Source organism: Podarcis erhardii (assembly GCF_964252035.2).
Source record: "Podarcis erhardii genome assembly, chromosome: 13".
Lineage (NCBI taxonomy): Eukaryota > Metazoa > Chordata > Lepidosauria > Squamata > Lacertidae > Podarcis > Podarcis erhardii.
In genome coordinates, this window is record NC_138502.1 from 22,134,470 (window position 1) to 22,150,556 (window position 16,087).

General features: G+C 49.2%; 1 protein-coding gene across 3 annotated transcripts; it reads right to left on the reverse strand.

Annotated features, from left to right (window-relative positions):
* Positions 1-593: 593 nt before the first annotated feature.
* LOC309326375 (uncharacterized protein) lies at positions 594-15,897 on the reverse strand. Of its 3 annotated transcripts, none has more exons than XM_081835020.1 (4): positions 15,877-15,897; positions 6,196-6,357; positions 3,823-4,575; positions 594-2,916 (listed from the first exon to the last, which is right to left on the reverse strand). In XM_081835020.1, the coding sequence occupies exons 3-4, from the start codon at positions 4,540-4,542 to the stop codon at positions 2,101-2,103; spliced, it is 1,536 nt and encodes a 511-aa protein (XP_081691146.1). In that variant the 5' UTR covers positions 4,543-4,575; positions 6,196-6,357; positions 15,877-15,897; the 3' UTR covers positions 594-2,100. The 3 variants fall into 3 exon arrangements, with proteins under 3 accessions (XP_081691146.1, XP_081691144.1, XP_081691145.1); XM_081835018.1 differs by lacking the exon at positions 15,877-15,897 and adding an exon at positions 7,513-7,718; XM_081835019.1 differs by lacking the exon at positions 15,877-15,897 and adding an exon at positions 6,772-7,079.
* Positions 15,898-16,087: the final 190 nt, after the last annotated feature.

Here is a 16,087-nt window from a genome sequence, read left to right on the forward strand (position 1 = left end):
ATTCTGGCATGTAAGAATAACAGAGGCAATGGTTCGATTCAGAGTTCGACATAAAAAGATGTGTGCTGTTCCTTCTCTTCATCATCCCCTTGTGGGTGTTGAGATTAGGTTTTGCTTCTAGTCTGCTGACTTAGTTAGATTCTAAACGCACCAAACTACTGATTTGTGCAAACCATATTGCCCTCAAATCCAGAACCCAAACTATGTACTGTTGCAAAATAAAATCTCCTAATCTCTTTTCCCTTGTGTGCAAAAGAAGGGGAAGGGAAAGCGCACCCTCATAACAGCAGATGATGGATTGTCATTGTGTCTGAATGTGAACTATTGAGAGATCCTTATTTAAATTCTAAGTATATGTTAAACTAAAGTAAAGGTAAAGGACCCCTAGACGGTTAAGTACAGTCAAAGGCAACTATGGGGTTGCAGCACTCATCTGGCTTTCAGGCCGAGGGAGCCGGCGTTTGTCCACAGACAGCTTTCCAGGTCATGTGGCCAGCATGACTAAACAGCTTCTGGCATAACGCAACACCGTGACATAAGCGAGAGCACACAGGAATGTTGTTTAACTTCCCACCACAGCGGTACCTATTTATCTACTTGCACAGGCATGCTTTCAAACTGCTAGTTGGCAGGAGCTGGGAAAAAGCAAGGGAGCTCACCCCGTCATGGGGATTCGAACCGCCGACCTTCTGATCGGCAAGCCCAAGAGGTTCAGTGGTTTTAGACCACACATATAATTAACACCATTTGAATTTCATGTGTGAGAGTATGGTGAACAGACAACCTCCAGTTCGTGGATGTGAGATCCACTGATCTTCTCAATTTGGTTACCCCATAGAGAACAGGAATTTTTTTATCCCACAAATAATCTACATGCATGTGGAAATCACAAGACAAAGAAAATAAAGAGGATTGCTTTTTAATTGAAATTATTATTATTATTTGTACTCCACCCCATTACTGTAGCTCTTAGGGCTGTTTACAATTTAAACATATAGATGGCATTTTCCCTAGCTTATTTCTGTAATACTGCAAACACCGCCTCTTGCTCAAAGGCAGCGGTAGAGGGAAGGAGGCCCATTCTGCCTAAGCTACAATAGAGAAGAAAGGTTAAGACCTCCTCCCTCCCATTCTGTATACAGACAGGCCTGGCAAGTCAATCTTACATCAACAATGATGACAGGTCAGTATCCTGCACTGCACCTGAGGGTAGCAGGCTAGCTTAGGTGGCATATGGCAAGGCTCATGGTACCTCCAGCTCCAACCTCCAGCATCTGCTTCCTGAGACAGCTGCTTCGCTCTACCTAATGGTAAGGCTGGCCCTGCATAATACAATACACACAAACACACTCTCACAACACTGTGAGAGACTTGGCATTGACCCACATTTTTATAAAAAGAATCCACAAATTACTTTTTTCGGAAGTTCTGTAAGCGCCTGCAAATATGCAAGGCACTGTAAGTCAGCAATACTGCCCATCAGGGTATAAGACAACAATACTCAGAACCATGGCTGTGCTTTTAAAAAATAGTCAGTGGAGCACATTATGCAAATTAAGCCAATGTGCATACATTTGCTTATATTACACAATTGCCTTCTGTTTTTGCTAGCTAAGGAAAAGGACAAAGGGTTACCCAGAGCACTGCAGCTCTTGTAGATTTCCTGCTCGGCCCTATGGCTCCGATTTGCAAAACTACACCATGCATGGTTTTCAACATTATTTCTATAATCTTATGGACTAGAAACACGCTTGCAGTATGGAAAACCAAGCCACAGCACAGATTCTCAGAGGGTGCGATTTTGTGTGAAATACATGGAGCCCTGATCCTCATACTCCCGCTACTATTTATTTTTGTGCTGCTGCAGGAGCGGGGAACCATAGTGCATTTGTGTACAACAACGAACGCCCAGGCAAGCTTGAGCATGGCTTGGGGAATGTGCAAAAGGGCATGCAAGTGATGCTCTCCGTCCACCGCAGCATGCATGTGTGGCACTGAGGCAGGTTGGAGTGCACAGGTGAACAGAAACTGCTGTGTTTCTGTTAGTCGGGGAACATAAAGTTACACTGAATGACAAATTATTCTTTGCGTCCGTCCTTGCTATCCATCCCGGTGGATTCGCTGGTGCTGAAGGAGGTTGGACGGGTGCGCAAAGCCCTTCTGGCAGATGGAGCACTTGTACGGAGTCTCACCGGTGTGCACCTTCTCGTGCACGGCCAGGTAGGCCAAGTCCTTGAAGAGTTTGCTGCAGTGCCGGCACCGGTGAGGCCGCTCGGTGCTGTGAACGCGCTGGTGCTGCAGGAGGAGCGAGGGCCGTGCAAAGGCCTTGCCACACGCCCCGCAGGCATAGGGGCGCTCGCCGGTGTGAGACCGCGCATGGATGGCCAGGTACGAGGACTGCTTGAAGGCCTTGCCGCACGTGGCACAGGCAAAGGGCCGCTCCCCCGTGTGCACCCGCTCGTGCGAGGCCAGCGCGTTGGACTGCTTGAAGGCCTTGCCGCAGAGGACGCAGGAAAACGGGCGGTCCCCGGTGTGCACCCTCTCGTGGACGCGCAGGCTGTGTCCGTAGGCAAAGCGCTTGCCGCAGACGCCGCAGACGTGGGGCTTGTCGTCACAGTGCTGCCGCTGGTGCAGGAGGAGGGCCCCCGCCGCGGCAAAGCCTTTCCCGCAGGCGGTGCAGGCGAAGGGGCGCTCCGCACAGTGCGTCAGCATGTGCCTCTGCAGCTCGTAGGGAGTCTTGAAGCGCTTGGCGCAGGCGGCGCAGCGGTGAGGGCGCTCCCCCGAGTGGATGCGCCGGTGCTCGGCGAGGTTGGAGGCGCGCTTGAAACGCTTCCCGCAGAGCTCGCAGCGATGGGGCCGCTCTTCCGTGTGCACGAGAGCGTGGCTCTTGTAGTCCGAATGGCGCTTGAACGAGGCCTGGAGCGGGAGAGGGAAAGCGGGGCACAAAGCAACAGGCTGACACACACACGCAGCAACCCCCAGGGATCCACTGCAGGACAGAGCGGAATAATTTCCGGTGCCTGCTCCTCTGCACAAATTGCCTCTTGTCATTTATCATATTGATAAAGCCACACAGAAAGAAGATAGTCATCTATTTAATTTGGAATGTATAATTGGCTTTATTATTTGTGTTACGATTTGGTATGTTATTAATTGGAAAGCTATTAATGGAAAATCAACCAAAAAAAAAAAAAATACAAAAAAAGAAGATAGTCATCTCTTTGGATTTTTGTATGGCTTAACCATGAAACATCCTTATGTAAGGAGCTCTGATTGCTTTTGAATGGCTGGTGGCTACCAGCAGTTGCCCAAAATGAAAAGAATGCCTTGGCTTCCCTGAGCTGTTGCCATTCCATCAGAATACCTGAACTGCTTCCATCCCAGCTGGTTGTTATATATGAGAACTGCAACTTTACAATGGTGTTGCTGGACTACAACTCCCATCAGCCCTAGCCAGCATGCCCAGTGGTCAGAGATGGTGGGAGTTGCAGTCCAGCAACATATGGAGGCCCTTAGGTATCGCAATATAAAGAGCACAAAACACAAACACACACATATATATCCCTTACTATTTCCTCCCAAGGAAAATGCTGCAGCGAACGACTCTTTGCCCTAGATGGTGTTTACAGGTCTGGGAAAGCAGGAAGCATGAATCAATACATTTGGTTCCTTCTAACAATGGGCGGCAGCTCTGCCTCAAAATACGAGTTGGATATTTACCTTGCTCCAAAAGCTAATTGTGGGAACCCAACAATTTAGTTCTCTGTGTTTTTTTGCTTTCATTCCCATTTCTAGCTTCCTGTCTGCTTTCACCCCGCTCACCTGGCACAGTTGGCAGCAGAAGGGGCGTTCCTCATTGTGCACCACTTCATGGCTGAACAGCTCCCATGCCCGCTTGAAAGCCTTGGCGCAGATGGCACACTGGAATGGCTTCTCATCCACGATCACCTCCCGGATCTCAAAATCCTCCCCTCTGCAGAGCTCCAAACGCTGCGGCAGGCACGGCGAGAGCGCCTCCTTTGTAGCGGGCACCAGCTTGGCTGAGGAATACACCCCATCTTCATTTATCAGCCGCACCACGTCATCTGAGTGGGGAGCTTGGGAGTCTAGATTCTCCTGCACTTCCTGCCCATTCGCCACAGTTCCCTTCTTCTTGCAGGCACCCTGAGACCATAGATGCCTCCCATGGGAAGGCCCAGCTTCCTCCATGCTTGCTACAGGCCTGCCAACCTCCTGGGCCACAAACGCTTGCTTTCTACATTGCTGGGGCTTGTGGCTAGAGAGGGAGGAGTGTTGCAGTTCTGCCACCCTCACCTCAGTCTTGGAGGTGGTGGCGGCGGCATCCTTGCCTTGTAAGGAGACACATAGAAATTGCTTTTTCCTAGAGTGGCCTACAGAGCTTCTGGAGAAGTCCAGCTCCTTCTCACCATCGTTCCAGTCCTCCAGGGATACCAGCAGCTCAGATCCCTCAGAGCTGTTCTCTGGTATGCGACATGGTGAGAAATCTGCTTCATGGTCAGGAGAAGAGGGAACATCCACCATGGCGGGTGCTGCTAACTTCACGAGCCCACTCCTCTACAAGAAATGACAAAAAACAAGTAATCTGCCTAGTGTTTTTTATTCCCATTCAAAGCACTTCACACATGCTTCTCACTACCTACACTGTCTGGTAGGTCAGCGTTGTTATCACTGAAGATAAGACTACGGCTGAGGGATGGTGGCTTGCCCAAAACCACCTGGTAAAAAGTTGAACAGACAACTCAAAATCATAATCATTCATGTATGCCACAACTGCAGTCCGTGTTTTGTTAGCCCAAAAATGGAAAACAAATAAGGTCCCAACCAAAGGAGAGTGGCAGCTTAAGTTGACAGAATAAGAGAACAAGAAGAACATATGTTTAGAGAAGATTGGAAAACATTTATTGAATATATGTGAAATAACTGTGTACAGCTGAAAACGCTGGCAGCATCAAGATAAATTCAACAATGTAAACAAGTTAAGATGGATGTAATAATGGAATACTGAATGGTATAGTTTCTGTAAAATATGCAGGGATTTATGATATGTAAAATGAACCATGGAAAGGGAAGAAGGGAAGTCATTGACTTCTTTAAATTGTAAAACAGAAAATTCAATAAAAATTATATATATATACAAAATCATAGTCATTACATGACACCGATTCAAGACCAGAGTGTGTTTCTCAGTCTAGCCGCATTCACCTGGCGAGCATGGTCCTCTCCTCTCCAAGCTCTGGATCTTTTGCCTCTCTGTGTGCTGATGATGTGTTTGGGCAGTTGGTAAATTGGGGAAGGGCCATAGCTCAGGGCTTAGAGCACATGGTTTGCATGAACAAAGTCCCAGGTTCAATCCCCGGCAACTCCAGCTAGGACTCCTGGCTGAAACCCTGGAGAGCCACTACTGACAGTAGTATTGGGCTAGATGGACCAATGGACTGACTCAGTAGAAGGTGGCTTCTGGTGTTCTTAGGTAATTTGGTTCCAGAAGCAGCCTCAATATTGCTCCAGCAGGGGCAGCTGCAAGCCAATCAATGAGAAAAGCAGATCGCATTTTGCTGGCTCAGGAAGGGCAGTTTCATATGTTAAAGTTCATGTAACAGAGGAAAAGATGGAACATTCAATCCGTGTGCACATTTACCAAGTCTGTTTTGCAGCATGCACACAACTGCATGCAGTAGAAAAACACAAGCACACAAGGCTAAGCAGAGCAAATATACAATTGTACAATAATCCTGTGTTAATGACATATTCTCTGCACAGAAACTTTTCCCGTGTAAATGTTTTGTGTCGTGTTCTAAGCCATCCTAATATCTACAATGTGTGCCTGTGAGATGTTATATACTCCATAACTTGGAACGATATACTGTTTTGTTGGGTGTGAAATACAGCTTGATTTCCCAAGACACTTTATAATGCCAACAAAGTACATACGCGGTGCATACGAAAATATTCCAAGTGTTTGTGTTTCTGCAAGGGAAAAATCAAGTTTCCAACCACAACTACTAGCTATAGCATTATGGGAAAGGGTGCCTTCTGCTTCTATGAATATTCTTGTGCATTTCCAAATTCTCCAAGTATCATGAAACCTGGCTGCCGCAAAGCAATAAAGGCCTAATGGAAGGCACTACTAGGTATTTAGGAGTCAAGTGATCTGCCACATTTTCATATACTTACCTAAATGAAGTTCTTCATTTTAAGACTATTGGCGAGTGAAATGGGAATGTGGATCCTGCCACTACCATCCTTTCAAAATGGCAGTTGGCAGCAGTATGGGCCATCTCTTCAGTGACTAATCCAACAAAGAACAATGCTGAGAGTTAACTGGTCTCCTTGACCCTATGCAAAAAAACAGGAGAAAACAATAAAAAATATGACTCTGGAGGCCACACAAACACATACAATGTGGTGTTGTCTACTGATGACATTGCCCACCACCCCACCACAGGAAATTCACCACAATACACGGCATGTAACCCATGCTCCAATCATCTTAGAATATATATACCGTATTTTTCGCTCTATAACACGCACCCAACCATAACACGCACGTAGTTTTTAGAGGAGGAAAATCCGTAGGCATGCCACCCGTAGGCATTCCCTCCATAACACGCACAGACATTTCCCCTTACTTTTTAGGAGGAAAAAAGTGAGTGTTGTGGTGCAAAAAATACGGTATATATCCACCAATCTACTATGGGTGAATGCCCTAAACAGCTTCTCCTTTGAGAACGACAGACAAAACAGCCCTACCTTGAAGGCACAGAAATTCAAAATACCCCTGGGACTACTGGATTTCGCAAGACCTGCTGAAATTAACCCAGCAAGTGACACCTCAAATAACATTTGGGAGTTTACCAGGTTTGTGGAAGGTGGAGAGCACAGTACTGCAAGACAGAACCTACAGCATATGGTGATTGATTTTGCTACTTCTGTTTGTTGGTATGTTGGTTTATTAAAAAATGTTACACCCCCCCCCCATCCCAATTCTATCCTGCCTTTTTTCTTTTATTTAGGTAAGGAAGTGAGGATGGCAGATCAAATGGCATTACTGCCGTCATCTCGCTAAGCGGAGGGGAGAGATTGGAATTCCCATACTGTTTCACAAACTGTGTGTAGCACGTCTGAATCCACTGCTAATAAGGAAAATAGGGGCGGAAGGCAGAGGCGGCAGACGGACCACCTCAGCATCGCTAAAATAAAATAAAATCAGGTTCCCCACTTCCTCCATGGGGCAAGCCAAGGATCCCACGTCCCTCCTTCCACCTCTAGGGGGAGGGCTCTCCCTTCTGACCCTCCCCTTCGAGAATGGCTCAGGTGTTGCCACGGGGGCACTGGCAGCCTGTGGGGATCGGGGTTCATGGAGCACCGCCCGAGAGGGGTTGCACCGCCTCCCTCTGTGGGCGCCCTAGGGTGGGGTGGCGCGGACCCCTTTCTCGCCTGCCTGCCTGCGGGAGTCGGGAGAGGGGGGCGGCGGGTCTTGCCGCAACTCACCCTGCGGAGCCGCCCGCCTCCTCTGTCTCGCTCCTCCTTCCTCCGCCCCTTTCGCGCCGGCGCTGCTTCGGAGCTCCCCCAACCCGACCCCTTCCTGGCGGACACGCGATCGCACCAAGAGTTGGGCCGCCCTCCTCTTCCTCTCGGCAGACCCGGCAGCACTTCCAGGCGGCGGCGGCAGCTGCAGCAGCAAGGCTGGTGCATGTCTTAGCAGCCCCCCCACACACACCCTGCTTGCTTTCCATCGCAAGTGCGCATGCACCGTCTCGCTGCCGCCCCCCGCCCCGCACTGGATTCCGCAATGGATCAAGCACCAAGGAACTTCTCTTCCCTCTCCCTCTCCCTCCCGCGCCATTGGCCGCCCCCTTTCTTTGCTTCATAGGGCCAACTCCTAAGGGCCCAGGGGCCCTTAGCTCCGCCCCAGTAAAATATTTGAGCCCCCCCCCCGTTAGTAGGCATTGTCGTGCAAATGATGTGCTGCGTCTTCTGATCAATTACGCGGGGCGGGGCTGACCTACTCCCTCTCCCCCCTCCCATCATAGAATTGTACAGTTGGAAGGGACCCCCAGAGTCATCTAGTCCAGCCCCCAGCACTGCAGGAATCTCAGCTAAAGCATCCATGGCAGATGGCCACCCAGCCTCTGCTTGGAAACCTCCAAGGAAGGAGAGCCCAGCACCTTCTAAGGGAGACTGTCCAACAGCTCTTGTCAGAAAGCTCTTCCTGATGTTTATTTGGAATTTCCTTTACATGAAACCAGCGTGGCTCATGGTCAAGGGCTGATGTAGTCCGACAGTGCCGGATTTACGTATAAGCTAAACAAGCTATAACTTAGGGCCCCGCTCCCTTGGAGCCCCCCCCAAAAATGTAAAGGGGGAAAAAACCTGGATGTACATTTCCAAAATATAAGATAAAAACAAATAAAATAAAATCTACATACAGCAGTAGTGGCAAATGGCTTTAGATACCTACTTAGATCCATAAATTACCATATAGCATATATTCAACTCCAAAAAAAAAAAGTAACAATTTGTTGTTGACAAAGGACAGCTGGACATATAAAGGGCCCCATTACCTTTAGTAGCTTAGGGCCTCATCAAACCTAAATCTGGCCCTGTAGTCTGACAACAGATAGCACCCACCTTAGATGGAAGAAGCTGGAGCTGTTCAGATGCCAAGTACACTAACCAGAGGTAGTAAACACAGTCCCTGAATTGTGCTCATTGCCTCAGCAATGTCAACAAGGCTGTAAATGTTCCCGGGAGAAGAATGTTTCGAACCTTGGAAGAGAAGCTAGTCTCTCAGTAATAGATCTGATTAAAACTGAGAATGTCAATCTGGTTGTTGTTTTTTAATTGATAATAACAGAGCTTTTAGCCGTGCACCCTATGAGAAAATGCTGTATAGTATTGATTTGCATTACCATGCTGGTCATGGGCTAAAGTCAGGAACATAGGAAAGCTTTTTATTATACCAAATAAGACCGTGTGTTTGTGGGGCCGCCCTTGAAGATAGTCTGGAGGCAGAAACTAGGGTGGGATCCAGTGCAGTGACATCAGGTGTCACTGGTCCTGAAATCACTGCACTTGTTATGTAGTGAAGTTTCACCCTGGGCCAGCAGGGGGATACTGTAGATAGTTTTCACTCAGGTCTGTAGATAGTTTTCACTCAGGTCCACGTCAGTTATTTTAGGCGGGAAACTCTGGGTTGTTGTTGCTACAATGTTGACAGCCGGCTGCCTATAAAAGCAGGCCGGCTGAGCTGTTTGCTAGTCAGTTCTATTCCAGCTTACAAAATAAAGAGCTGCTTTGGAAAAATCGCTGTTTCGTCTGCTATGTCAACCCACAACTTAACAGCACTAGCTGCCAGTGAGCTACTGGGCCCAATTCAAGGTAGTAGTAGCAGATGGAGCCTTAAATGGCTTAGGACCCAAGTGCCAACCAAATCAAGCTTCATGGTGATGCCACTGCTGCTGGTGATTGCATGGTTGGCATTGACCTGTTTGTTGTTCCCTATTTTTGGTATGTCCTCCTCTGGTGAGGTGCATCTATCTCCCTCATTATTTACATTATTGACTTTCAGGAGGAAATCGAAAATTCCCTGGCATGAAACACTGTTCCTGGCAACCCTGAGATCACTGGTTCAGAGAATGTTTTAAGCTTGTTAGAATGTAACTGTTTTTAGAATGCTTTTTTTTAAAAAAATATGCTTTATTGTTGATGTGCTTGTCACCCTGGGCTTCTTCCAGAGGAAAGACAGGATATATAGCTACAGCCATTGCGGGATTGGGATAGCAAAGGTGTTCTATCCAATGTCCCACCCACCCACCCACCCACCCACAAGCAACCTAGCTGCTGCTTTCTGTACCAGCTGTAGCCTCCAGAACAACAACTTCTGGATAGCTCAGTTGGTTAGAACATGGTGCTGATAGTGACAAGGTTGCAGGTTTGATCCCCATATGGGACAGCTGTGTATTCCTGCATTGCAGAGGGTTTAAATAGATGATCCGCAAGGTCCCTCCCAACTTTACAATTCTATGATTCCAAAGTAGCCCCCCCACACACACACCTAGAGTGTATTGCAGTAATCCAACCATGTGGTTACCATTTCACAGATAGCTCAATCCAAGAATGGCTGTAGCTATATATCTTACCCTTCCACCGCTCAAAAAGAGGGCCAAAGATGATTTCAATAAAATGTGCATACACTAATTCAGTGTTTCCCAACCTTGGGCCTCCAGATGTTTTTGGCCTACAACTCCCATCATCCCTAGCTAGCAAGACCAGTGGTCAGGGATGATGGGAATTGTAGTTCAAAAACAGCTGGAGGCCCAAGGTTGGGAAACACTGCACTAATTAATATGAATAGATGCACTTTAATGTTCATAAAAATGCAATACCTTACACCAGGGAGGCAGGTGGGGGGGCAGAAGTGTGGGTTCATGCTTTTGTACTGGAGCAAAGGTAGATGTAGGTGGATGACTAGGTCACCCTAGAAGTGCCTCATCTTCAGTCTGCTGTCTAGGTGCCAACTGTGGATGAGCAACTTGAAGGCTTTCTGATAGTTTTCTCTCTCTAAACCAAGCTGAGGCTGCATACATAGCATACGTTTAAAGTCTCATAGGAACTATAGTTCATCACCCCAGAGCTACAATCCCCAGCACCCATAACAAACCACAGTTCCCAGGATTATTTTTTTGTGGGGGGAAAGTACCTTGAAGGTATGGTGTGTACACAACATTGAACTGGTCAGGTCTCCAAACTGAGGACTGTCCTCTGTAAAGTAGGACAGGTGAACACCCTCTTTAGTGCACATAACAACATTAAAAGACGGTATCTCCAACATCCATTTAGGTATTTTCTTTTTCGGTAAATGACTTGGGTGTTTTTTGGATGTAGAGATGTTAATGCAATGTGGAATGAATGAATACCTGAGTTAATAAATAAAATTTCCCTCAGAAAGGGGTAGTAACTGACTATCAGAAGACAGGGACTGCCTCAGGTAAATGGGAAGAGTGGCTGCCTTGCATTTACACAACCCAAGTATGTTTTCCTACAAAGTCTCAGTGGAAAAGCTGACAGTAACTCCCCACAGGATTTTATGTTTCACCCTGCCTTGAGCTTCGAGGAAGGACTGGCTGGAACACTTCAGTTCCCCTGAGTTTTAAAAGGAATCTCCATGACAACTCACTAAAGAGAGGGGAAGATCCAGCCATGGTCACCATGGAGACTTGGAGGTTGCGATGAGGATGGAGCCAACATTTAGTTACACAATACTCCATGGGGAACTTTGTTCAGCATGCCAAAAACAAAACAAAAAACCCCCCAAGTACTTTTAGTGGGCCTCAAAAAGGTTGAAAAGGCTTTCAAGGTCAATAGAGTTTGCTTCAAGCCAAGGCTTAGGATCAACCTTGGAATTTTAGTTTTAGTACTGTATTAGGAAATGGTTGCTTATGTGCATATGCAGAGTGCATTTCCCTCCTAATTGCAGCCAGCATCTCCACACCTAGGAAATGTTGCAAGGGCTACTTATCTCCTCTCTCTCTCTCTCTCTCTCTCTCTCTCTGTGTGTGTGTGTGTGTGTGCATAGACTGCAGACAGGCTTCATTCTAGGTATCTTTTCTGCCACACATTCAACCGTCCAACCATTCCCTGCCAGGAGGCAAGACCATCCAGCGGCGTAGCGTGGGTTGTCAGAACCCGGGGCAAGGGAAGTAATTTGCGCCCCCTAACCCGGGGCAAGGCAAGTAATTTGCGCCCCCTAACCCGGGGCAAGGCAAGTAATTTGCGCCCCCTAACCCGGGGCAAGGCAAGTAATTTGCGCCCCACGCCGTGGCGCCCCCCCCCCACCAAGCCTCTATATTCTGCGCTTGTCAGGCTCGGCTGCTGGCCCTCCGTGGCCTGGCAACGGACTCAAGAGACCGGCCGTGGCGGCGCTGGGGGGCTGGTCTGGGGCCGGAGAGAAGCCTCGGAGAGTTCTCACTGCGTTGACCTCGCAGCCTGGGTTACCCTGCGGGGCTGTTGTGAAAGGCAAAGGCGAGCGGCAGCGTGGCTTGCAGCGGAGCAAAGGGCACGACCACGGCGCCGGGACGTGCCCTTTGCTTGTGCCCCTTTGCTGGGGAGGCTGAGAAGGGCGCCCCTTTGCTGCGCTCCCCCGGGAGGTCCCCCGGGAGCAGAGCCCGCTGCCTGCGCTGGCAAGGAGGATGAGCCCAGCTGGCAGGCCGGCCAGAGAGGAGCCTCGCAGGCAGCGAGTGGCTGGCTCCTTGCGGGCGGCGGTGGCGGCAGCGCAACTCCCTCCTGCCGCGAGAGGCGGGCAGCAGCCGGGCCTCGGACCTGCAGCCAGGAGCGCTGCCTCTTCCCGCGCCCCGAGGGCTCCCCGCGCCCAGCAACCCGGGGAAAGCGCCGCACTTCCACCACTGGCCCTGCTTCCACCACTGGCCCCTGAACCCCAAGGCTGAGGCTCATGGCGCGCACCCCGGCTTGCAGCTCCTCCGCCGCCCTTCCAGTGGGGCAGCGGCCCGCAGGGACGAGCAGGCGCGCTCTCTGTCCCCAGCTGAAGCCGAGGGGGGCTTCTGGTAGCCCCGGGGTGGGAGGCGGAGGGGGGTCGCTGGCTGCAGCCGCCTCGCCTCGCCTCCGTTCTCCTCTCAAATCAGACACAGATGGCTGCTGACAGCGAGGAGAAGGGGCGGGGGCGGAGAAGTGCAGCGTGGGCAGTGGGAGGCGGCTGGGGGGGGGCTCGCAAGAGAAGCGCGCCCCGCGGGACTGAACCAGGTTCCTCTCCCCGGCTCCCGCAAAGCGACGTGCCCGTCTTGTGCTCTCCGCAAAAGGCGCCAGATCAAAGCGGCAAATGGTACAGATCCACACCACGCCCCCCGCGGAACAGTCGTGCCCTCCACATCACAGGCAGCTCAGAGTTAAACTCTGCGCCCGAGGCTCTTCGGCAACTCCGGAGGCGGCGAGTGCGCCCCCCCAGATGTTGCGCCCGGTGCGGCTGGCCCCCCTTGCACCCCCCACGCTACGCCACTGAGACCATCCACTTCTCCCTTTGGCACATTACAGCCCAAGCTACCCATTTATAACAATGTGTGTCTATGTATAAGCATCAGCTATCTGTTTTGTCTTTTTTCTTCCTGTGAAGCGTGGTCTGCTACCCCAAGCACCTCAGGTTTTGCATAGCTACAAATATCTTGCAAAGTTTGCAGAGGAGGAAACCTGTCAGCTTCTGTACATGGAATGGGTGCGGGGACAGGGGCGTAGGAAGGGGGGGTGCAGGGGGTGCAGTCCGCCCTGGGTGTCATACCTGAGGGGGTGACAAAATGGTACACTACAGGGGGCGGCACTTACAGCAGGGCCTGGCCTGCAGCGCACCCGAGCCACGCGTCTCTCCTGGGAGTGACGCGGTGGCTCGGGGCCCTGCACTGCCCAAAATGGGAGCGTGGGGCTTGCGTCCGCCAGGCGGACTCCGTGGGCAGCTTGCCGTGGCACCCCCCTGGGAGGATGGCCACAGCCCACGCCCACCGCTCCAGGTACCAGAGCAGCTAGCTACACCCCTGTGTGGGAACATCTTGCCCCTCATTTCAGGCAGCAGGTCCTGGGCCAACCCTGAAGCCAGTCACCCCCCCCCCCCAACTTCGTGGCAATCAGCAAAAGCCCCTTTTCTATGACACCTTTGGCACAACACCTTAGTACTCATTCTGTACTGAAACTAAGCTTCTGGTGCTGCACTGACTGGATAGGTTTTCCCACTTGACCTTTGCTTCCATCTTTCCCCCCCTCTTCTGTTGCCTGCCTCACAGTAAATTGTGGACCATAAGTTGGGGCGCAAGAGAAATTAAATTATGTTTGTGTTTAAAGGCAAATCTACCTAATGTAAACTTTCCAAAACTAATGAGAACTGAAACACAGGAAACCTTCAAAATGTGCACTTCTCCAAATGTTGCATTGTGCTCCCTGAGACAATGCATACAAAAACGCATACACTGAGGTCAAGTGTGCATAAATATGCATGTATTAGTGAACATGTCATACCAAATGCATTGTATTATTGGAAAACGTCTAACAATATTGCATTCAGATGTGCTTATTAGGGGAAGTTCTTACTAAAATGCTATAAATTTTTCATGAGGAGCTTTTTTAAAAAGTGCAAACTTATGTGGAAATGAATTTTGGTCTGGAAAACTGAGGGAAAACCAAAAGTGCTAGATTTGCCCAACCCTAACTGTAAGTGCTTTGGGGCAGGGACCTGCTTTTTGTTTGGTTTGTTACTCTAAACCTATATAAATAATAGCAATAATAGAACTAATGCAAGGGACAGAGGTACCCAAAAGTCCTAGATTTCCTGGCCTCATTAACCAGCCACAGTTAGCAATCTCCACGTGCTGCCTTCATGGCCGGCAAAAGGGCAGAGAAAATAACATACAGGGGTAATCCAGGAGACAGAGGCCTTGTCCCCGCCATGCTGGCTGCATACGGCAACCTCTGCCCCTTCTGGGCTATTGACCTCCAGGAATGCAGTTGGCAAGGCAAGGGTCACCCTACAGCAAGAGAGAACTGACCAGGGGTCAAGGCAACAGAGGGTGGCCTCTTGGCCAGGCCTTGCCATTGCCAGTGGAGCAAACAATTCAAAGTACCACAGAGATTCACTCAGTTTTTCACAAGAGATCCTCAAATGTTCTGTGAAATCACAAGTTCTGAAATCCAAAGGTTATTTAAATAAAAAACCTGCATCTGATACAATAAACTGATGGTCTGGGAATTATCTTCCGCTTCCTATTTTGCCTTAGGAGTGTTTACAAGTAAGTACTTTGGTACTGGTGACAGGGCTGCTGTCTTTGCCACAACTGAAGTCAGCTGGCTAGCTTAGGCAACAAAACACAGGCTGTAGGGCACACACAACTGTGTCCCCTCCAAAACCTTACTGCCCACCCCCAGAATCTGGCAACAAACTAGCGGATCTTTGAGCATGGGTATTATATGCTGACCATGTTAACAATCATTCTGCACTAACTGCCATTTTCAGATCAAGTGCAAGGGAAACTCCACACCTAAAGTATATTGCAGTAATCTAGTCTTGGATTCACCAATGCCTGGACTACTGTGGCCAAGCTCTCCCAGCCCCATAGGCTGCCATCTTTTGTGGAGAGAGATCTGTGGGGGTGAGGGGCTGCTTTTGTGGCCTGGAAGTGTAGAGAAGGAGCCATCCTGCCTCATACCCTCCAATGTTTCTCCGATGAAAATAGGGACGTCCCATTCCATAATGATAATTTTACTATTTATACCCCTCACATCTGACTGGATTGTCCCAGCCACTCTGGGCAGCTTCCAACATAGATAAAACATAATAAAACATTAAACATTAAAAAAAAAAAACTTCCCTATACAAGATTGCCTTCAGACAGCTCAGGGATCATATAACTCCATACCCTCCAACATTTCTCCAATGAAAATAGGGAAATCCTAAGGAAAAGTGGGACATTCTGGGATCAATTCAGAAATGGATGGCTTCTGTAAATCAGGGACATCCCTCGAAAATAGGGACACTTTGAGGGTCTGGTGCCCTCAGCCTTCCAAATCAGCCCTGCCTCTGGTCACTTTGGCACGAGTTTGTTTTTTTCCCCTCTTCAGGGAAAATCTCCTGTTTCAGCTTTGTGAGCACACTTCTTGTGGTTGTTTTGTTAGCTTTTTGCCTCTTCCTTTGTCCTTATTTCCTTGTCTTGTCATTTTCCCTTCTCCTTTCTTCGAAATGATAAATGAATAAATAAATGCACAAATAATTCCTGGGTGCACACCCGAACAAACTGTGCTCCTCCTCCTCCATCTGTCCAGGGCAGATAATGGGCCAGTTTCTCTGACACAGGAACTACTTACAGTGCCAGGATTTCTTGCCAGGATTCAAGCTCAGAATTTTTCCTTCATCCATCCCACAGCGCTTAACATAATAATATAAGGGAAAAAAGACTGCTCCCTGCCCCAAGGAGCTTACTATCCAAATTTTGCTGATGGAGTCGTTTGGAATGCCACTCATGATGGGCAGAAGCATTCCAAGGCAGTTGGAGTCAGTTCAGGAAGAGAAGTTAGT

Excerpts from the sequence above, each read along its gene's own strand:
- LOC309326375 (XM_081835020.1), bottom strand. The coding sequence starts at position 4,542 with ATGGTGGATGTTCCCTCTTCTCCTGACCATGAAGCAGATTTCTCACCA. Across the intron at positions 2,917-3,822 it reads TCTGCTGCCAACTGTGCCAG|GCCTCGTTCAAGCGCCATTC; the intron begins GTGAGCGGGGTG and ends CTCCCGCTCCAG.